The 23,874-nt window shown below is 37.0% G+C and overlaps 1 protein-coding gene across 2 annotated transcripts in view; it reads left to right on the top strand.

Annotated features, from left to right (window-relative positions):
• Window positions 1-23,874, top strand: part of tbx15 (T-box transcription factor 15) — a 55,229-nt gene that overhangs the window by 3,682 nt on the left and 27,673 nt on the right. Inside the window, exons 1-4 of one of the 2 annotated variants that reach the window (XM_023288839.3) lie at window positions 5,796-5,819; window positions 5,948-6,155; window positions 9,684-9,785; window positions 22,339-22,510. In XM_023288839.3, the coding sequence (XP_023144607.1) occupies window positions 6,064-6,155; window positions 9,684-9,785; window positions 22,339-22,510 (366 nt within the window). In that variant the 5' untranslated portion in view covers window positions 5,796-5,819; window positions 5,948-6,063. Of the gene's footprint in view, window positions 1-5,795; window positions 5,820-5,947; window positions 6,156-9,683; window positions 9,786-22,338; window positions 22,511-23,874 lie in introns of those variants that run through there. The other variant, XM_023288838.3, reaches the window with a different exon arrangement.

Raw genomic sequence — 23,874 nt, 5'->3', positions numbered from 1 at the left:
GAAAACCTAAATTTGTTTTAATGTGCTCATCTTAGCTTCAAAATGAAAGCTAGTTGCACTTTTTACACAGTTACAGCTGCATGTCAGGCTAATGTTAGTGATTCATGTAGTTATTCACATAAATGTAGAACGTTTTGCGCGTAAAAATACAAATTCGCCTTTTACGCGTAAAAGTTCGCCTTTTACGCGTAAAAGTTCGCCTTTTACGCGCAGTCTGTCCGCGCCACCACTCTGCCACATTTAAAACCTTAGTGCAGTATCTTTTATTTTCTAATATTTAAATGTAAAATGCGATCTTTTGCAGCGTAAATTCAAATTCTCTTCTCTGGAGCTGCACCAGCGTCACAATAACACACTTTCTGTGATCACAAACCTTCTTCAAACTTCCTTTATCTCTCAGTAATTCTTCCTAAATGTATATTTAGTCCAGACTCTCGGCCTCCCTGATGTGACAACATGCGAACCGAGGACAGTTTGATGAACAGCAGTGACTTGATTAGATTCAGACCAATCAGTGGCCAGAGATGAATGTTAGTCTCAGTTTAATGAGGGCTGCATGAGCTGATTGGAAGCCGAGAACCGCAAGATACAGGCCCGAGTGTGTGTGTGTGTGTGTGTGTGTGTGTGTGTGTGTAGTAACCACAGCAGATGTCAGGACAGTGTTCTGCTGATTTGGCACATTTTTGTTCATCAATAAATGTCAGTTTTTATTTCAAATGAAGCAAAAATCTTCCCATAAACTCAAATTTGCGTGACGCTGGACTCAAATAGTTTCCTGATTTGCCACTTTTTAGCCAAATTAGTTGCGTTTAAGCACCAGAATCTGACAAATGTTGGATTCTCCGTGTGTATTTGCGTCCTGGTTGTGCGTCGTTGCTGAGTTGCCTTCAGCCTGAGGAGTCCCGCTCGGCCTGCGCTTCCCTCCTCTGCGTTCAGAGGCCAGATTATCTCATCTAATCGTGCTGCTCTCGCCGTCTGGAATGTATCTGTAACCAGATGAACGCAGCAGATACGGAGCTTTTCTCGCTGCAGTTTCTCAGGACGTTTGCTGCGGAAACATTCGAGCAGCTTTTCGGGTTCGGTGCCAGAAATGTTCACATTTTCTCTCGAATTCATTCAGATCATTAGCTGACCCCAAACCTCCACGGAAACTAGATTTATCCCCGTGTTTAGGTGACTTATTTTAAGCCTGTAAACGACATCAGCTGCACAATTACTGAGCCTTAAATTAGAGAAAAATAAGCACAAGTTCAGAATCTTTTAGTAAGTGGGAAAAGAGCAAACGTGAGGATGTCTGAGGGTTTAATCTGCACTTCTGATTTTAAAAAACTGGAGCTTGTTTGGTGTTTAACCCTCAGAAGGTTCCAGTTTTATAGTTAGATAGGAAGCACAAATGTTGAAGTGGAAAAACTTGTGCAACATGGTGTAAAAAATGCCTGTAAATTATCCAAAAAATTATCACAAAAGACTCAAAATATCAGAAAATTTAGCGCAAAATTTAGCAAACTTTCCAAAAACGGCTCAAAAATTGTCCAAAATGTCTTTGAGATTGCACAAAATGCAAAATTAGAGGATATGCATGAAGATATAAATATAGTATAATAAGATAAATTTGTGCTTAAAGTTCTGGACTGTGACCAAAAACCTGCAGATCCTCTTAATTACAGGCAGTAAGAATCCTTCAGTGTGTGATTTAAGTGTTATATTGGTAAAATTACACCAGTTTTGTGTCAAGATAATTACATTTCCTCATCAATACAGCAGATTTTAGAGAAAAAACATTCAAAAACACGACTTGATTTGCAAAAACTGGTGATGAGGGTTTAATCTGCAGCTCTGATTTCAAAAATGGATGCATTTTTTTGCTGTTTAACCCCAAAAGGTTCCAGTTTTATGGTTAAATAAGAACCACACGTGTGTTAAGTAACATTATTGGATTCTTCTTTCAATTGAATTTGAAAAGCTTATGTAATATGGTACAAAATGTGTTCAAACGTGGCCAGAATTATGCAAAAATGGTCCCAAAAAACTCAAAATGTCTTGAAAATTAGCCCAAAATTGAGCAAAATTTCCAAAAATGCCTCAAAAATTGTCCAAAAAGTCTCTTAATTTGCACCAAATAACAGCAAAACAAATAAAAAGTGCAATGAGTGAGAGAATATTGCTAAAATAAATAAATCTGAGGGTAAATACGTCTTCTTAAGGTCCTCGTAATTAAAGGCAGTAAACAAATAGAATCCTACATGTGATTATTGATAAAATTAGACAGTTTTTGTCATTTTTTACTAAGATAATTAGAGTTTCCTCGTCAGTGCAGCAGATTTTAGAGGACAAACATCCAGAAACACGACTTGTTCTGCAAAATTTGGTGATGAGGGTTTAATCTGCAGCTCTGATTTTATTTATTTTTTAAAGGATGCATTTTTCTCATTTTATAGTTAAATAGAAACTACATGTGTGTTAAGTAGAACTGTTGGATTCCTCTTTCAATTGAAGTGGAGAAGCTTGTGCAATATGGTTTAAAAAATGCCAGGATGTGTTTAAACTTAGCCAGAATTATGCTAAAATGATCCCAAAAGACTTGAAATGTCTCAAAAATGACCCCAAAATTGAGCAAACTTTAAAAAGGTGTCCACTGTGACCTAAACTTGTCCAATATTTGACCCAAAAATTGTCCAGAATGTCTTTTAGTGAGCACCAAATAACAAAATAAATGTAGAGTGAAGCCTACATGTGATTATCCACAAATTTAGACCATGTTTGTGCCATTTTTTGCCAAAATAATTACATTTTCCTCATCAATGCAGCAGATTTTAGAGGAAAAACATGAAAAAAAAGTGATATAGGAAAGAATAGTTAGAAATTAAAGCTGCATCAGCTCATCCAGGTCTGTTTTCATGATCAGAAGCGTCACAACAGGTGCAGATTTGCAGTTTTGCATCCCATAATAACCCCAGCAACGTGTAATGAGGGACTTTATAAAGTTTTAATGGTCTTTCTGCACCAATGTGAGCAGCTAAAAGACAAACACTGAGACAGTAAGTCATTAAAGATGTTCCAAGAAGATGATGGAAGATCATCTGTCTGTGGTCATCACCTGCTCTTCCTCCTCACTCCTCCTCCTCCTCACTCCTCCTCCTCCTCCTCCCTCTTCCTCCCTCCTCTTCCTCCTCCTCCTCCCTCCTCCTCCCTCCTCTTCCTCCTCCCTCCTCTTCCTCCCTCCAGCTCTTCCTCCTCCTCCTCCCTCCTCTTCCTCTGCTTCCTCCCTCCTCTTCCTCCCTCCTCTTCCTCTCTCCTCTTCCTCCTTCCTCTTCCTCCTCACTCCTCTTCCTCCCTCCTCTTCCTCCTCCCTCCTCTTCTTCCTCCCTCCTCTTCCTCCCTCCTCCTCCTCCCTCCAGCTCTTCCTCCCTCCTCCTCCTCCCTCCTCTTCCTCCCTTCCTCTTCCTCCTCCCTCCTCCTCCCTCCTCTTCCTCCTCCCTCCTCTTCCTCCCCCTCTTCCTCCCTCCTCTTCCTCCCCCCCTCTTCCTCCCTCCTCTTCCTCCCTCCTCCTCCTCCCTCCTCTTCCTCCTCCCTCCTCTTCATCTCCTCTTCCTCCTTCCTCTTCCTCCCCTCTCTCCTCCTCCTCCTCCTCCCTCTCTTCCTCCTCCTCTTCATCTCTCTTCCTCCTTCCTACTCTCCTCCTCCTCCCCTCTCCTCCTCTTCCCTCCTCCTCCTCCTCTTCATCTCCTCTTCTCTCCTCTTCCTCCTTCTCTTCCTCTCCCTCCTCCTCCCCCCTCTTCCTCCTCCTCTTCCTCCCACCTCCTCCTCCCTCCTCTTCCTCCTCCCTCCTCTTCATCTCCTCTTCCTCCTTCCTCTTCCTCCTCACTCCTCTTCCTCCCTCCTCTTCCTCCTCCCTCCTCTTCTTCCTCCCCCCTCTTCCTCACTCCTCTTCCTCCCTCCTCTTCCTCCTTCCTCTTCCTCCCTCCTCCTCCTCCCTCCAGCTCTTCCTCCTTCCTCCTCCTCCTCCCTCCTCCTCACTCCTCTTCCTCCTCCCTCCTCCTCCCCCCTCTTCCTCCCTCCTCTTCCTCCCCCCTCTTCCTCCCTCCTCTTCCTCCTCCCTCCTCTTCTTCCTCCCCCCTCTTCCTCACTCCTCTTCCTCCCTCCTCCTCCTCCCTCCTCTTCCTCCCTCCTCTTCCTCCCTCCAGCTCTTCCTATATCTTCTTTGCTGTCTGGGTTCCAGTGGTGCTTTTTCTTCCAGGACTCTGTCCAGTCGTTCAGCATCTCAGTATTTGTAGAACTGTGTTTGTGGCCAGTGAACCTCCTGGTGTTGAAGCCCCAATAAATGATACATTATTAGATTCTTTGGTGTTTGGGTGGAGAATGTTCGGCTAATAAACCGTTTCTGACGGTTTTATCTGCAGCTCGGATGAAAAAAACTGGTGCATTTTTTGGTGTTTGACCCCAGAAGGTTCCAGTTTTATAGTCAGAAAGGAAGCAAACGTGTTGAAGTGGAAAAACTTGTGCAACATGCTGTAAATGTCTTTAAACTCAGACAAAATTATAAAAAAAAATCCAGGAAGACCCAAAATGTTTCAAATGACCCCAAAATTTAGCAAACTTTCCAAAAATAGCCCAAAAACCGTCCAAAATACAGCAAAAAATGCAGAGAATCGGAGAATATAGATAAAAATGACGAAGCTCAAGAAACATTTGTGATAAAAGTGACTTATTTTTTATTTTATCTCATCAATCTGAAGATAAATTTGCCCCTAAAGTTCTGGACTGTGACCAAAACGCTGCACATGTTTTTTTAAAAAAGGCAGTAGGAATCCTTCAATGTGTGATTTAAGTGTTATATTAGTAAAATTACACCAGTTTTGTGTCACAATAGTTACGTTTCCTCATCAGTGCAGCAGATTTTAGAGGAAAAACATCCAAAAACAGGCGATGAGGGTTTAATCTGCAGCTCTGATTTTAAAAACTGATGCATTTTTGTTGGTGTTTAACCCCAAAAGGTTCCAGTTTTATAGTTGATTCTGAGTGAAGCAGAGTGATCCTGTGTTCTTCTTTCAACTGAAGTGAAAAAACGTGGAATATGGTTCAAAAAATGTCTTTAAATTTGGTGGAATTATGCAAAAATGATCCCAAAAGACCAAAAATGTTTTGAAATAACCCCAAAATTGAGCAAACTTTCCAAAAAACAGCTCAAGCATCATCCAAAATGTCTTTTAACTTGCGCCAAATAACAGCAAAAAATGCAGAGTGAGATTTAGGCCCAAAGCTTCCAGTTTGTAGTTAAATCAGAACCACACATTCTGTAGAGAAATGCTGCATTCCTCTCTCAGCTGAAGCGTATCTAAAGTGCAAAAGTGGCTTGGATTTGGTGTTTGTTTCCTTTTCGGGGGTTTGTGAGGCTTAATAATGCAGCAGAGGAGGTCATGGTGCCTCTGGATGCTTCTTCCTGGTCCTGAGGCCTCCTGCTTCAGAATAAAGGGAATGTTTCAGACGTGAAGCGGCCGCTTGGTGTCTGAGCCTCAGACTGGATGGAAATCTCTCGTGTAGGTCTGGAAGAGTGTCAGGATGGAAGAAACGTTCTATCTGCTGCAGCGCTGCGGATGGTCAGTCTGTAAAAGCGGCTCCAGGAGGAGCACTTGAGGGGAACATTTCATTTGCCGAACGTTTCCCGTCGGAGCTCTTCATTGTGTGGCCCCAATTTCAGCTTTAATATTTTCTGCGTCGCGTTTCAAAAGGCGTCACGCAGCATTTCTCCTGGTTCTGACATCGGCCCAGAGTTCCATGACGAGCTGAGCCAGCGAGCCAAGCTGCTCTCCAGGCTGCAGGTGATTTGGACAGAACCGCTGTGCTTTTTTTCCCTCAGCGAGCCAAGTTTCCTGCGTAGAAGCCTAAAGGGCATTAATTCCACTGTTTGATCGCTGCCTTCTCATGATCTCCCTCATTTCCCCCTCAGACTCAGAGGCGAGCCCCGGCTCGGACGGAGAAGGTCTCGCCGAGAGGACGTCGTGTTCCTTCGGCTCCCCTGCCGACCTGGCCCCCGGGCCCTGTGATCCGTCCCCGCCGGCCTCCATGGAGGAGATCCAGGTTGAGCTGCAGTGCGCGGACCTGTGGAAGCGCTTCCACGACATCGGCACTGAGATGATCATCACCAAGGCGGGCAGGTAGGCCGGACACACGCACACAGACTCGAAGTAGCCCGAAAGTTTAGAATGAGGCGGACTCGTGGCTGTGCGTAAAATGCGAACTTGTACCTTTACGCACAAAACGTTTTCTGTTCCTGATTTGGTGACAACAAACCGCTAAGTTTTGCCAGAATAACTTCCTAGCAGGTAAAGTTATGATAACTCAGACTCAACTTGTCCCATATAGGTGCAGATTTATCAAACGTGCAGCTCCAAATGCACCTCTGTTCTGTCTGGAGGGTGTTAATGTGTTGCACATTCAGGCCGCTCCGCTGCGTTCAGGCCTCCATGACGCGGCAGGTTCCTCCTGACGCTGGAGAATAAAGGAGAGCTGCTTCTAATTAATCTCTCTTCAACATGTTCGGCCTTTTCTCGCTCTCTCGGGCCAACAAGTCCAAACCCGGAGCGAGAACAGGAGTTGACCTGCGGATCCTGGAGGAAGGACCTTTTCCCCGCAGACTGATCCGCTCCCTGAGCCCCGCAGCGCCGCACATTCCCACCGACATCTCCCCCCACTCTGAGCAGCTTCAGCCGGCGTGACTGATCCCACCTTTTACGGCAAATAGATCCTCTTTAGAGAACTTTTATTATCGCGTCGAATCTTTAAAGATTTTAGTTACGTTATTTAAAAAAAAGATTTGGACAAAATTTACCGAGTCAGAAGTGTAATAATTATAGCTGCTGTTAGAAACATTAACATTTTTATGACCCAAATGTAACAGCAGAGAAATTGTGTTCACATTATTGTGGATTTTGTTATTAATATCGCGAGAAAATCAGTTTTGTAGTTTCATTTTGCGTTTTTACGCATTTTACGCATCTTTTTAAAAAAGAGTTTACATCCCATATCTCCACGGGATTTTAACACGAGAACATTTATTTTCTTGCAAAATGGTTCAAAACACTAGTTTATGAACAATCTGTTCAGTTAAAGAAGGGTTTATTTCTCCAAGCCTCTTTTCAGAAAAACTCGTCTTTTGCCTGCAGATCTGAAAATAAGTAAGATACTGTAATTTAACTGTGTTTTATTATTTTAACAGATGAATTGTATTTGTTTTTAATTTTTAAATAGTAGATCTATTGGCTATATTTAGTCCAGCTTATTAAATCTGGTATTTCTTTCTCTTTTTCGTGCGTAAAATGAGACCAAAGCTGTTTTTCAGCTCTTCTCCTGACTCCAGCTCTAAAACGTCGCCCGTCTCTCCTTGCAGACTACACTCAGCTGTGTTTTTTCTTTTTATGAATTGGCTTTAAATTAGTAATCGGCTCATAAATAGAGCAACAATCAGTTTGTGCTGAAGCGAGTGGAGACGGACACGTCCGTCGCCGCGCGTATTTCACGGCCTGCTCATAATAAGCCCGTAAATCCCGAAGAGGAGGGAAGCAAGAAAGCAGCCGCTCTTTTCTCATTACGCGGATTTACGACCTTCAAAACGAGGAATTAAGTTGAAACGTGTCCGTCTCCATCTACAGACTGTTTTTAATGGAGGAGCCGCTTCAACCTCCTCTCAGAATGTAACTTTCACGGCGGTTTGCATCAGTTTGAGTCTCAGACTTTACAAGCTGCAGCTAAAATATGAAGAGCTGCTTGTGAAAATCATTTCTATTTAATTAAATATAAACATTTCCACTTTTAGCTCCTTTTTCAGTTTTGCAGCTGCAGAAAAAACCCCTAAAAGCCAAAAGGTCAGAGGTCACAGAATCAGGTTGGATGATTCTGTTTGCTTTCTCTCCACTCAAATAAAGGAAATGAGCTGCACAAAGAGTGTGGATGGAAAATAGTTTTTCATGAATGCAAGAAATAATTTAAATAAGTGATAAAAACCAGCCAAAAATAGCGCAGCAGTAATAAAAGTGTCCAGTATGCAACAAATTGTGCAATATGACTCAAAAATGTCTCTAAACTTGCCCAAAATTGTCTTGAAAACCACAAATTGACCAAAATATCTTAGCTTAAATGGCTTAAAAACTGTCCACTGTGACAAAAACTTGAAATATATCATGAATATTAATGAGTATTGCTTGTTGTTTAAGTGCAAATGTAAGATATATAAACGTGTCTTTATTGAAATGCTGCAAAACTGTTACTAGATCATAAAACGATTGTCCAACATGTCTTTAAACTTACCCAAAATGTCTCAAAGTGTCTTAAAAAAGACCCAAAAACTGACCAAAATATCCTGTAACTGACAAAAACGGCACAGAAACTGTGACAAAAACTTCAAATATATAACGAACATCATTTGTTGTTTAAGTGCAAATGTAAGATGCGTGAACTTATCTGTATTAAAATGCGACAAAACTGGCACTAGATCATAAAAAGATTGTCCAAAATGTCTTTAAATTTGTCCAGAATTACACAAAATGTGCCCAGACAACATGTTCATCATCACAAAAATGTATATATATAATATAATATATAATAATATAATTTTTTTGGTAATTTGACCCAAAAAGTGGCCAAAATGTCTCTAAACTTGCCCCAAATTATACATAAAAACTGCAGAGTGAGAGAAAATGCATAAAAATGCTGAAGTTCAAGAAACATTTGAGATAAAAGCGGCTTTTTTTTTTATTTTATCAATTAAATCTGCAGATAAATTCGTCCTTAAACTGCTGGATTGTGACCAGAGGCTGCAGATCGTCTTAATTAAAGTCAGTAAACGCTCTGAGAGGAAACTTTTAAACTAAATTAGGTGAAAACTGTCGTGATTGGACGAGTTTCAGATGAAGTAGAGACCAGAACTTGTTAATGTGAAACAGTTTGCAAAGAAAATAAAGCAGGAATTGTTGAAATGAATCCTAAAAAACAAGCAGTGACAGGAAAACAAATATCTATAATGGTTTAAATACGTGTTTTTAAAATTAATAGGAGCCTTTAAATACATAATAAAGACAGAAAACGGACTCAGCATGAAGATTTCTGCTTGAGTAGGAAAAAAATCAGCATAAATGAAGTTTTAAAGAGTGATTATATGTCCTGCAGTGTCGTGATTCATTAATCCACTAGTTCTGATTACTTATTGCTCTGTTGTGTCATTTTCCAAAACCAACATGTTCAGAGCACAAAACTAAAGAGCATAATAAACATCTGGAGTGACAGATGTGCATGTAGCTGCATTGTTTTGATGCTGACGATGATCACATTTGTAATATTCTGTGTTTCTTTTAGAATGTAGCACCTTTATGTTAAAAAATTCACTCTTTTTGACACGTAGAGAATAGAACTGTTTGGTTTTTCTACTTTATTTCTCTTCTTTGCAGTCATTGAATTGGAGAAATGTTTATTTTTCCTTCTATGATCAACCTTTTTCCTTTACTTTTAACTAATGCCTGCTTAAAGGGAAAATAATACAGAGTTTGGATTAAATGTGAATTTGGACCTGATTCATTGAGTCGTATTATTGGACGATATAAATGCTGAGTGTTACTGTAAAAATGTCTGGACAGAAACACTTTCACCAGATGGATCAATAATAACAATAACGTTGTTTTTTCCCCCTTCAGGAGGATGTTTCCTGCCATGCGGGTGAAGATCGCTGGTCTGGACCCTCATCAGCAGTATTACATCGCCATGGACATCGTTCCAGTGGACAACAAGCGATACAGGTACCCAAAATCACTCAAAATGTCTTTAAATATCGTGAAAATGAGGTAAAAAAGGACCTAAAATGCCTTCAAACCTGCCAAAAATGACTCAAAGTTGTTCAAAATTTAAAAAAATGTGACCAGTAAGGAAAAGTAAAGTGCAATCTAACTCCAAAATTGTCCAAAGTGTCTTTAAACTTGCCAAAAATGACTCAAAGTGTCTTGAAACTTGACCAGAAAGTGTCCGCATTACCAAAAACTTGGTGAATATAAAACATTTTCTGCAAAATGACCCTAAAATTATCCAATGTGTCTCAACTTGCCCAAAATGACACAAAATATGCCCAAGATGATATAAAAAGTCTTGAAAATGATATAAAAGTGACCAGAATGTCTTTTAATTTGCCCAAAATGACAAAACAATCAACCAAAATAATACAAAACATGTTTAAAATGATGCCAAAACTGGTGCAATGTTTTTATTTGCCCAAAATGATGCAAAAAAAATGACCAAAATATCTTGAAAATCACCCAAAAAGAGACCAAAATGTCTTGAAATTTGCCCAAAATTCCACATTTACCCAAAATGATACAAAATATCATGAAAATGACCCTAAAATTGTCCAAAATGTCTGAACTTGTCCAATGTGTCACAAAATTTGCTGAAAATGAGGCAAAAAAATTGACCAAAACATCTTGAAAATGACCCAAAAGTGATAAAAAATATCTTGAAACTAGGCAAAAATGACACAAAATGGACTCAGAATGATTCAAAACATGTTGAAAATGATGTCAAAAATGGTGCAATGTCTTAATTTGCACAAAATAATGCAAAAACTGACCAAAATATATTGGAAATGACCCAGAAAGAGACCAAAATGTCTTGAAACTTTCCCAAAATGACACAAAATTTGCCCCTAAATGACAAAATCTGCCCAAAAACTGAACAAAGTCCCTTTAAACCTGCCGGAAACGACTCAGTCGTCTGTACTGGAACTTCCTTCCTGAACAAAGCAGCAGAAACCAGTGTGATTGTCTGAATTTATGTCCCTTTCCATTCTCCTCCTGTCCAAATATATCCCACAGTTTAACCGCCACTAAATCAGAAATGATTTCATCCTTTTGCTGTTAACGTCCCCTGATGGTCCGAACGCTGCTTTAGCTGCTTCTACAGTGAGAGTTGAAGTGAAAACTCTGAGTAACTGCATTAATTCAGACACAGAAGAAACCCTGAGAACAGCTTCAGAAAGCCTTTTAATAAACGTACATCTGTACAGCTGCATGTCTGAAGGGTTGGACCTGGAGATCCGTCTTCCTGGATGCTTCTCCTAAACATTCTGAGCCACTTCTCATCCTGCAGCAGATCAGGACTAAACACAGATACTGCAGCGTTGCTTTACTTTGCAGCTAGAGTTGATTAAAAGGCTGCAGGCAGGAAAAGGCCCGTGTGTGATGGATCTCTGGATATGCAATAAGACGACGTTGTGGCCGACAGCCTGCAGCTGGATCCAGAGGAGGAGATTGAAATGTATTCATCATCCTGCTGAGCCAGAGGCTGCCTGCAAATAGGATAACGCTCAACGTTCACGTCTAATGATGGAAAACAGAGTTAAAATGGAAAGAAAATGTGTTTGTGACATGTGCTGGACCTGGAGAAGGTTTTAGAAGTTGCTCTTATCTGCATCTACACGTGATAAAGATTCAAATGAACCAGATTCTGCATCTGAACTAGAGTTTCACCAGGAAGAGCTTCTGCTCTGATGCTTCTGTTTGAGTTTTCTGTGCTGATTTTTGAGATTCATCCTCAGAAGCAGCATTTAAACCAAAACAGGTGTAAAACAGGCAGATTTAGCATTAAAAAAAAGTTGTTATTGTTGCAAAACCCCATACAAACACAGTTTAGTCTGCACATTTTCCTACTGAAAACGTCTAAAAACATTATTTTCCAGCAAACTTCGCTCAAACTGGAGTAAACAGAGCATTTGGTGAACATCATTATAATAAAATGACATGCTGATATGTGGTTCTAAACATTTTTTGATTCCGAGAAATATTAAATTAGACGCAAATGAATAGAATTTCAGTGTTAATGCAAGATATATAAACAAAACTGTAACTATATGATAAAACAGATTGTCCAAAAGTCTGTTAACTTGCTCAGAATTACTCCAGATTTGCACAAAATTATGCACCATGTCATGAAAATGATGCAAAAATTGATCAAAATGCTTTGAAACCAGTCAAAAAGAGGCATGACAAGAGGAAAACGTGTGCAATATGACTCAAAAATGTCTTTAAACTCTCCCAATATTATGCAAAATGTCTTAAAAATAACCTCAAATGCAACAAAAAATTATCCAATATATAATTTTTTTGCAGTATGAGTGAAAAGATGCCCAAAATGTCTTTAAACTTGCCCAAATGACACAAAATATTTTGAAAATGATGCAAACATCAACCAAGAATGCCTTGAAATCTGTTAAAAAAATGTCACAAAATGTTACAAAAAATGTGTCTAATATGGAGAAACCTGTGCAATGTGTCTCCAAAAAGTCCAAAATGTCTTTAAACTTGTACTAAACTTGGAAAAATGTGCTCAAAACTACCGTGTCTTGAAAATGACCCAAAAATGACCAAAATGTCTTTAAAAATGACAGAAATGAGCCAGAAATGACTCAGAAATTGTCTGTCATCATCCAGCATGATGGAAAAATGTCTACTATGGAAAAATGTGTGCAATATGACTCAACAATTTACCGAAATATCTTTTAGATTTCCAAAAATGATTTTAAAAAAGGGCAAATTGATGCAAAACGTTGTTGAAATTCCCTCAAACATTGACTGAAATGTCTTCAGACCTGCAGAAAAATGACTCAAACATTGTCAACTGTGACAAAATCCTGTCCAATGTGAAACATTTTTTGACAAAACTGTCTTTAAACTTGTGCAAAATGACAAAAAAGACCCAGAAATGGCTCAAAAATGTCAGTACATGACAAAAAAAGAGAAAATATAGAAATACATTTTTAATTTTTTTCACTACATTAAAGAAAGCAAAATTTACAGTTTTGTAATAATTTCTGTGATGTAAATTATTGTCGCTGTAAAGTTTATTTTGCATACAAAAATTTTCTAAATACTCAAAATCTTCAACTGTATTTGCACAAATGCTGTTGGAATTCCTGTATATATTATAATAATAATAATAATAATAATAATAATAATAATAATAATAATAATAATAATAATAATAATAATAATAATAATAATATTTTGAGATTTATTTTGAAAGTTTGCATTTTATTAGAGTCGTGCAGCGTCTTAAAGGCAGATTTTAAAGCTGAGGAACATAAAACTTTAGCTTTTTAGGTTTTAACAACAGAAATATTCAATCTGCAAAACCAAACCGTCGGCTTTATTCGACACAGATTCGATGTAAAACTAGATGAAACTACGATCTGACTTCCTGTTTCGTAGGTCTTGTGGCTCTTCGGAGTTTTAGAGGCCAGATGATCTTGTAAAATTAAATGGGATTTTCTTCCTGGCTGGAGAATCCACCGCAGGGCTTTGCAGAGCTGTGGCTGGAGAGTGTCAGTCTTCAGGGAGGCTGGTTCTGGAAACCTGGCCTCCTCCATGGAACCACCGTCCTTAAAACTCCACATATCAGTCGTTTGGTTCCTCACAGAGAAACACTCACTTTAAAATACGATAATAATGGATTAAAAACTCTCTAACATGCATCCAGAACTCGGCGTTTCAACCAAAAGTCTGATCTGAATCGAGCCTTAAAGCCACAAACACAAAATTTAATTCTAACATGACAACTTCCTGCTACTTCGGACCTCAGAACTGTAGAAAGATGCACTTTTCTACCAACAAATGCAAAAAATAACCAAAATCTACAAGTTGAACCCTGTTTTAACTCCAAAAGCCCAAGAAATGAGTCTCTTATTTTGAAAATACAAGGAGAAAACATGATGTAGATGTAAAGATTGAAAAAATTTCATTTTTCCTGTGATACAGAAGGATTTGGACAATAAATTTTCAGAATAAAAGCACGTCAGGGTTAAAGTTTTGCACGTTTTGAGCTTTTACCCTCTACTGAATTCTTATACACCAATTTGTGACTTTTTTCATTTAATTTATGGTGGGAAATGGTGCAAATGTCTTTAATTATGGTAAACAAAAAAGAAAAATCCATGCACATTGAGTAAAAAAAATTAGTCTTTCATGTTTTAGATGTTAAAAACAACAGTTTTCTTGCATCCAACCAGAAAACTACGTACAAAAATACTCAAAAGCATCAGTCTTGCTACACTTGTGAGGACATTAAACTGTAACTAAACCCTCAATTACTTTTAAACTGCAGAAACCTTGGAGCAAAACTACTTAAAACTCTAATTTTGAGTCTAAAACTGACCATAAGTGTAAGAAAATATTCTATCTTTGTGAGGACAGTTGGTTCTTGAGTGTAGAAACAGAAAAACACACCACAGTTTACATCCTGACCTGCTTTTATTCTGAGAAAAATCTTCTATTTCTGAAAAAAAGTGATTTTTTTTCCCCTAATCTTTACATATACAAACATATTTTCTCTTTGTGTTTCAAAATAAGAGACTCTTTTCTTGTGGATTTTTGTTGAGTTTTGTCATAGCAGACTTTAACCTGTAGATTTTGGGGATTTTTTTTGTATTTGTTGGTAGAAAAGTTTGTTTTCTAATTTATTTCAAGTTAGAAAATGGCAGAAATATGTTTATTTATGGTAAAGGAAATGCAAAATTCTGCCACAGTGAATAATAAATAAGTGTTTCATGGTCTAAATGTTAGAAACAACATTTTTCCTGCGTCCAACCAGAAAAACTACATACAAAAATACTCAAACGCATCAGTCTTGCTAGACTTGTGAGGACATTTGACTGGAACTAAACTCTTAATTACCTTTAAACTGCAGGAATCCTGAATCAAAACTCCTTAAAACACTAATATCTAGTCTGAAACTGACCTTATGTGTAATTAAAGACTATATCTTTGTGTGGCCATTTGGTTCTTGATTATAGAAACAGAAAAACACACATTTTTAAGGCATAAAAGGCACAAAACCACCAAAAGTCACCTTTGTTTCTATACTTATGAGGACAACCACTGATTATAAATGATCAATTCAAACCTTATTCAGCTAAAAAGCCTTAAAAATGTAGCTTAACAAGTATTTTTTCACTTGTCTGTGTTTTTTTAAGTGTGTTTGGTTTTAATAAGTATAGAAATAAAAGGACACACATGTCTGGATACTAATACACAATTAAAAACACAACGAAAGAGAAAAAAATGCAGACAAAACCATCCAAAGGCGTCTTTGTCACTATACTTATGAGGACAGCCAGCAATTCTAATCACTTTTAAAAAAAAATCTGATTTTCAACTCACCTTTAAATCAGTTTTAATCTTTATTCTAACCTTTTTCTTAATTCTAACCTTAAAAAATGTAGTTCAAAAAAGTCGGTAGCTTCCTTTATGGTCTTCAGAAGTATAGAAATAAAAGGACACTCACACATAATTAATAACACAAAAAAAGACACAAAAACACCTCGAACCTTAACCTGATTGTTCCCACGACTGAAGTTTTCAACATAATTTGACCTGAAGCTGCTGTAACCTCAGTTTCAGCCATTTTTCTCTCTCATTTAACCATCTTTGTGAGGACATTTGTAGACATTTGTGCTCAATGAGAAGTGAAATACACATTAAAGAAGGCAGTTTTAAAGCGACAAATGACGCAAAAACACACTAGTTTGTTAGTGGAGGGATTAGAGAACACACACACACACACACACGCGCACACACACACACTCTCTACATGTGTGTGGGAAACACAAGTCAGTATTAGACGCTGCAGTTTTCTCAGCTGTAACGTTTCGACATCAGTTGAGAGAAAAACTGAAACCTCTCGTCCTGCTTTTCGCCTCCATCTGTTCGGTCCGAGAGTCACATGAAGCCCGGAGTCTTTATTGACGCTGTTGGTGCCAGATGGCAGATTTATGGAAGATGAAAGCGGCAGCGACTAATCAGATTTCCAGTCCTGTTTTGGGGGCTAAAGTTTCCTCCTCGACACCGAGCGAAACCCTAAACAGGAAATTACACAAACGCCTGGCATCCTTTGGTGGGTGTGAATGCACGAGTGTGTGTGTGTGAGAAGGTTAAAAGTCGTGTGTGTGTCTGTGTGTGTGTTTGGGGTTACATACAGTAAAAACTGGAGGTTAAAGGTTCTTAGTTTGGCTTTTAATTTCAAGAAAAGAGTAGATTCTACAAGTTAAAGTCTGTTTTAACTAGAAAAACCCATAAAAAGAGTCTGTTATTTTGAAAATACATGGAGAAAACATGATTGTGGATGTGAGGATTATAAAGAAGGCTTTTTAAATATTATTTTTCAGAATAGAAGCAGGTCAGGATGTAGATTTTGCACACTTAAACGTTTCCTGCACCAATTATGCACCAATTTTAACTTTTCTGATGGAAAATGGTGGAAATGTGTTTATTTATTATTGAGAAAATGCAAAATGTGGTCATAATGAATATTAGTCACATTTCTAACGTAAAGAAGGTTTTTTTTTTGAAGTTAGTGCAGGAAATTTAAAGAATTTTTCTGCACTTTCATGAATTTTTATGCACCACTTTGTGATTTTTCTGGTGGAAATGGTAGAAATGCATGTATTTATTGTGAAGAAAATGCAAAATTTAGCTACATTGATGAATAAATGGAACTTTTGTGCCATTTCTGTCATAAAGAAGTAATTTTTTCCAAATAATTTGCACATTATCAGCAATTTATTGCATCTTCCAGCAGGACATTTTAAGCATTTCCTGCACTTTGGTGAATTGTGCAGTATGTTTCTCTAGATTGCATTTCATGCAAACTTTCTACAAAAACTCAATCAGGTAGATTATATTTCAGTTTTATCAATAAAAGCAAAGTTTGACCCTAAAAATAAACTAAATAATTTGTACACACTCATTAAATAACTGATAAAATTGACTTATTTAGCCATTTCTGGTAACGTAAACCACCTGTAATGGATGTTTTGCTGTCAAATATCAGTTTAGTGAGCTTTTAGAGTGAATTTAAGCTGCACCTTTATTGTTTTACTTAACTCTCAAATAAATAAATCACTAAATGACAAACAGACACAGTTATAGAGACACTGTGGTTAATACAGTTAGCAGCTGAGAAGTCAAATACTTTAGTTTCAGGAGCTGGTGGAGACCAAAAACGGAGCTAAAACAAAACTTTGGTGCTTAAAAGGTGAACAGGAAAACAACTTTGAGTATAATTAAGCAAATTATTGCAAACAAGATGAACATAGCAACTTAAAGTTAGAACAAGTTAATGCAAATTTGAAAATAATTCACCAATTTTGCAAAAAAAAACAAAAAACAAAAGAACTATATTTCTACACTCGTTTTTGGTGTTTTTCTTCACTTCAAAAGCATAAAATCTGAGCTTCTTTCGTCTCCAAACAGCATAAAACTAGTTACAAACCAGCTGACCTGAAAGATTAATTACAATTTTCCTGATTAAAGACAGTTCTCAAACACTTTCCCATGTCTTTTCTCATAAGTCTTGTTACTTACTGTTTAACTGCAGCTTTATTGTTTTACTTAACGCTTGCTGTTCTCATAGTTTTGTTCTCAGCCACAGCAGGCGGCTGTTTTCTGCAAAAACTGAAAAATGACAAACAGACACAGTTATAGAGACACTGTGGTTAACATAGTTCAGCATTTAGCAGCTGAAGAGTCAAATATTTTAGTTTTCTGAGCTGGTGGAGACCAAAAATGGAGCTAAAACTAAAGATTGGAGCTTGAAAGGTGGACAGGAAAACTGTTTCAGATGTAATTAAGCAAATTATTGCAAACATTACAAGGTCATATCAGCCTAAAATTATAAAAGACTAATAAATAATGCACCAAATGACAAACAGACACAGTTATAGAGACACTGTGGTTAACATAGTTCAACATTTAGCAGCTGAAAAGTCAAATATTTTCCTTTTCTGAGATGAACCAAAAATGGAGCTAAAACTGAAGATTGGAGCTTGAAAGGTGGACAGGAAAACAACTTTTGGTATAATTCAGCCAATAATTGCAAACAAAATTCCCTTATGATCTTAAAATTAGAAAAAGTTAATGGAAATTTGAATAGAATTAGCAAAAAAAACTGTTTCTATATTCACTTTGGGTGGTTTTTGACCTTTATTAAAAAGAGCATGAAGCATGTAATTGGGGATAAAAATGCTGTTTGTTGGTTTGAAACAATAATTATAACTTTTCTGAAGACAACCTGTTTATTCGCTCCAAAGCAGCTTCTTTTGCGAAATGTCAAAAGTTTGCCTCAGATTTGCTTGAAAATTACTTGTTCACAACTTGTTTCTGGTCAGAAAAACTCACTCATAGTTTGGTTGTTCTTTCCTGACATTTGTTTCTTATTTCTAGTTATTATCTTATATGCAGAAACACCACGAGGAACATCGTTGTGTTCTTCCAGTTTTAATAATCGAGTCGTGTCACGAACTTGTTTCCTTTTTTTTTTGCTGAACAGAACAAAACAAAACAATAGATTAATGGAGCAATAAAACAACAAATTGGCTTCACTGGGTCGACTCCCCATGCGGCTGCTGCGTCGGCATCCAAGTCTTCTAGTGAAAGCTGGATTTCTGCAATGACTGAACTCTTCATTGTGTAAAAAAGCAGGACGGAGAGAGAAAGAAATGAAGCTCTGGGTTGTGTGATTGTGGACGGCATTAGGTTGTTAACACAGAACATTTGTTGCCTCTCACATTCCTTCAGCTCCAACCACCAGAAAACCTCAGATTAAATAAGTCGAAGTGGTTTTAACTAGTCCAGCATTCAGGAACCTCTTCAGGAGATTCCCTGTCAGAGATTATCCCTTATTGTTTCTGGTTTCTGATGATTTTTAAAAGGTCATTAGTTGGACTAGTCGAAGGTGGATGAGTTTCACATTGCAATTTATGCACTTTTATTGATGAAAAACCTGAATTTATTGGGGACAATGCTTCATAAGTGTCTAAATCTTAGTTTTAGAAAAACTTTACTGCTGTGAAAGTGACAGAAGTTGTAAAACCACATTTGGCTTGGGTTTTTTAGTCGTTTTTTCAAGTTTAGCCCATAAATAAGTGAAACATCCCATCATCCTCCCATTCTTGTAATGATTTTATGCGCTTTTTTCCCATTATATTGGAAATGGAGAAGATATTCAAGCCTTACCTTCCAGCAAAAACCTGCATTTACCAGTAATGATGGTTCATAAATGTCCAAAATCTCAGTTTTTTTAATTTAGTTTGATTTATTTGTTGTTCCTTTCAAATCTGACCCTAAAATAAGTGAGATATCTCATCCTCCTCCCATTCTTGTAATGATTTTGAGTGTTTTTTCCCCAATATATTGGAAATGGAGGACATATTCAAGCCTTATATTCCTTCCAAAACCTAGACATGTTGCTTCACAAGTGTCCAAAATCTCAGTTTTGGACAAACATTACTGCTCTTAAAGTGACTGAAACATCACCAGAATAATGTTAAGAGGTCGTTTTCCAATAATTTAGGAACGTAGAAGGTATTTGAGCCTGATTTTCCTGTAAAAACCTGCATTTGATGCTTCATAAGTGTCCAAAGTCTCAGAGGGGTTAGTTTTGGACAAACTTCTCTTCTGAAAGTGACAGAAACATCTCCAGAAGCTGTAAAACCACATGTAGTTTGGGTTTTTTGGTTGTTTTTTTAAAGTTTGACCCTAAAATAAGTGAAATATCCCACTCTCCTCCCATTCTTATAATGATTTTAGGTGTTTTTCCCCAGTATGTTTGGAATGTAGAAGTTATTTGAGCCTGATCTTCATGCAAAAGCCTTCATTTATTTCCAGTGATGCCTCATATAATGTCTGAAATCTCAGTTCTGGACAAACTTTACTATTTTTAAAGTTTGTTCTTCAGATGCTGTTTTTTGAAGTTAGGCCCTAAAATGAATGAAATATCCCATCTTCCCACCATTCCTGTAATGATTTTAAGTGTTTCTTTTCCAATAAATTGGGAATGTAGATGATATTCAAGCCTTACCTTCCTGCAGAAACCTGCATTTGATGCTTCACAAGTGTCCAAACTCTCAGTGGACTCAGTTTTGGTACAACTTTACTGCTCTTAAAGTGACAGAAACATCTCCAGAAGCTGCAAAAAACACATTTAGTTTGTTGTTTTTTTTTATTATTTATGCACCTGGATGATTCATGTTTGTCTATTTGTATTTTTTGTGAGTTTCGATGAAGCTGCTCCAACTTTTACACCTCTAGGATCAGAATAGTCCCATAAAGCAGATTGATTCCCACATATACCATCAGAAACCTGCCTTTTCTAGTCGCTCCAACATGGCATCCAGAGGGTGTGTTGGCCAGGAAACGCCTCCTTTATGCTTTTTAACGTCCATATGTGTGTGTGTGTGTGTTGTGTTTTTGTGGCATGCAGAAGGCTGAGTATGTGTTTTTTCTTCCTCGTACATGGATGTGTGCGTGTAAAACGGGGCGGCGAGGCCCTTCGAGGCAATAACAAAAGGACCAAATGAGAGTTTACTCCATGTTTCAGCAGTGAGTGATGACTTTGGCAGAGACGCTGCAGATAAAAGTCTTTCAACTGAGCGCCGGGTCCGAACTAAAGGCAAACAGCTGTGCTTCAGAGCCTGGACCTCACTGCACCACTCTCTTCTTCCTCTGTTGCTCTACCTGACTTTATCTCACCAGTTCCTCTCTGCAGGCATCACTCCTTCCTTTCCTGCATTATTGATTCTGTTTTTGAGAGTTCTGGTTTAGTTTTGTTCTCTAAAGGAGCCTAAAGTCCATTTCTTTCTTTCTTTCTTGTTTTCTCTCCCTGCTGTTTAATGGGTGTAGCCGAACCCAACGCTCACATCATCATCAAATATTATGGCTGCGCTTAATTGAAAGTATGCAGCCGAGCGTGCGACTGCATATGGAATATTTTATGTCGCTCTTGTTAGAAATTTCAAGCGCAATGAAGAAACAACAGATGAGCTTTAGCAGCCAGTGTTGTGGCAACGTGGCCGAGTGTTTGCTGGACTTTTTGGGTTTTTTTCCCAGTGCGGTGAGAAAAAAAAAGAAATCAGAGGCGCTTGAGCCTCGTTTGAAACCCAAATGGGCTTTTTAATAACTCAGTCAACCCTGAAGTGACCCTGAAGAAGTTTTGAAAACAGCGAAGTGATGATGAGGGAGTTTCTGGGGAACGAAAACAAGATTAGTGAGTGAAAGCAGAAGAAGTGAAACGTGCAGAAGAGAGATGTGAGAATGTGGCTGCAGGACGCTTCTTTAGATCAGATTAACTTTTAAAATAATTCAGCTTAGGTGAACATAGTTTTATCACAATATATTGTGAAAATCCTGCAAACTGTTCATCAAACTTTCTGGAAAGACTTAAGCTGCAGATTCTATTTTATTTTTTTCAATTAAGAAATTTTGAATCAAATTATTAATAATATTTAATATATATTAAATATATAATATTTTGTACATTTATATATATATATATATATATATATATATATATATATATATATATATAAATAAATAAAAAAATTCGTTATAACATTTTTTAAAAACTAAATATTTTAAACACACTCACTAAAAAATTCAAAAATGTAGTGTTAAAAAAGTTTTCAGATTTTTTAATGTTTTCAGAAATTTGTATTTTAACAATGAAATAGAAATAATTTCTAGTGGAAACATTTTTTTTTCAATATTTAGAAAATGGAGAAAATGTTTGAATCAGATTTTTTTATATATATATATATATATATATATATATATATATATATATATATATATATATATATATATAAATATATATATAAATAAAAAATTCTTTTAAAATTATATTTTATACACTAAAAAATATTAAAAATGTGATCAAAGGTTTTCAGATTTGTATTTTCATTTTTTTTAATTTTGCAAAATTTGTATTTTAACAGTTAAATAAATTACATATCCTCCTATTTCTGTATTAATAGTTTTTTCCCTCAACATTTTAAAAATGGAAGCAATGTTTGAACCTGATCTTACTGCAAACTTTCTGCAAAGACTCAATCGGGTAGATTTTTTTTTTTTTTTCAATTAATTAAAGGTTGACCCTAAAAATAACTAAATATTTTATACACACTTCCCAAAAAAACACAAAAAATATGATCAAATGTTTTCTGAAAATTCTGTTGCTTTTTAGTTTTGAAAAATTAAAATATCCAATAAATATCCTCCTATTCCTGCAATAATTTGTGGTGCATCTGCCATTAATGTAAAACTGAATAAAATCAAATTGATTCAACATATAAAGAAAACAAATAAAGGGTCTGTCTATCATTATTTAGTGAACGTCTTCACATGTTGTACCTAAATGGAGAAAAACCTTGATGTTTCCACAGTTTAAAGCTCAACTACAGCTTCCTGTTTCAGTGTTTTTGCTGCACCTGATGTCTTGATCCTTCCATTCATTTTCCGTCCTCGTCTCGTCCTCCAGGTACGTTTATCACAGCTCCAAGTGGATGGTTGCAGGAAACGCCGACTCCCCGGTTCCTCCCAGGGTTTACATCCATCCCGACTCTCTGGCCTCAGGAGACACCTGGATGAGGCAGGTGGTCAGCTTCGACAAGCTCAAACTGACCAACAACGAGCTGGACGACCAGGGACACGTAAGAACAACAGTAACACTGTTTATCTTCACCTGCTGCTCACAACGTCACATCCTGCACCACCACCACATGGCAAAGATTTAATGAATGCATGCTTGATTTGTTTATTATTCATTTACCCATGAGTGGGTGAAATGAGTTCATTTCTATAGTGCAGTGCAAAAATCATGAGAAAAATGAACAAGAAATACGCATAAATACTGTTGATATAGTGCAGCTTCTTCTATATGCAGGAGATCTAAATGTGGCACAGATTCCTCTAAATGTGGAAAGTAATGCTATTGTGCAGGATTATTCTGTATGTAGAGTAGAAAATACTGATTTTTGTTTATGTAGGGAGAAAAACTGTCTTTTAAATATGCAAAATATTCATAATGCACAGGTTTCAATGCATCGATGCTGCGAAAAACAAAAAAAATTGTTAAATTACACATTTCAGAGGCATTAAATCATCAGCATAAGTTACTTTACTACCACATATTTTGCATTTAAAACCAAAATATTCATGCATTAAGAATAAAAATGAAGCTAAAACAGTTTTCTGTGTTTGGGTTTCTGCTCTATTTTTTCCCCCATAATATTTTAGGAATGGAGAAAATGTTTGAGTCTGATTTTCCTGCAAACTTTTCATGCAAATTTTCTCTCAAATACTCAAGGAGGCATTTTTGATTTTTCAATAATAAAAAAAAGACAAAACAGCAAACTAAAAATAAATAAAATAATTTATGCACACGTACTAAAAATATATATATTTACAAAAATATTTTAAATGTGGAAAACAATTATATTGTGCAATATTATTCTATATGTAGAGTAGAAAATACAGATTTTGCCCCAATTTTTGTCTATGTAGGTAGAAAAACTACCTTTTAAATATGCAAAATATTCATAACGCACAGGTTTCAATGCACAGATGTTGCAGAAAACAAACAAAAGTGATAAATTGCACATTTCTGAGGCATTAAATGACTTTACTAACTGGTACTTTGCATTTAAAAGCTAAATGTTCACACATTAAAAGTAAAATTAAAGCTGAAATGGCTGTCTGTGTTTGGGTTTCTGTTATAGTTAGTGCTCGTATTTCCCTCTCAGCGGTGCTGCTTCATGCACGGTAAAATTCTGATGTTTCCCACATGACCTAAAGGCAACACGAGACCAGAGGAATCTTTGTGGAGATAAAGCAGCAGAAGAGGTTAAGCGATGACTTCATCAGATCTGTGTTTTAAACCGCTGACATCATGTTCAGTTAAATAACAGCGTTTCTAATGGTGCACGCTGCAGAAAGGATGAGATAAAACACATTTTACTGTCTCCAAATGGGGAATTTATCTTGTAATCTGCATAATACGTCCACAAACATGCAT

The sequence above is a fragment of the Amphiprion ocellaris genome, chromosome 11 (genome assembly GCF_022539595.1).
Source record: "Amphiprion ocellaris isolate individual 3 ecotype Okinawa chromosome 11, ASM2253959v1, whole genome shotgun sequence".
NCBI classification, from domain to species: Eukaryota; Metazoa; Chordata; class Actinopteri; family Pomacentridae; genus Amphiprion; species Amphiprion ocellaris.
The sequence above is the reverse complement of the archived record's forward strand: the minus strand, read 5'-3'. Positions and strand labels throughout refer to the sequence as shown.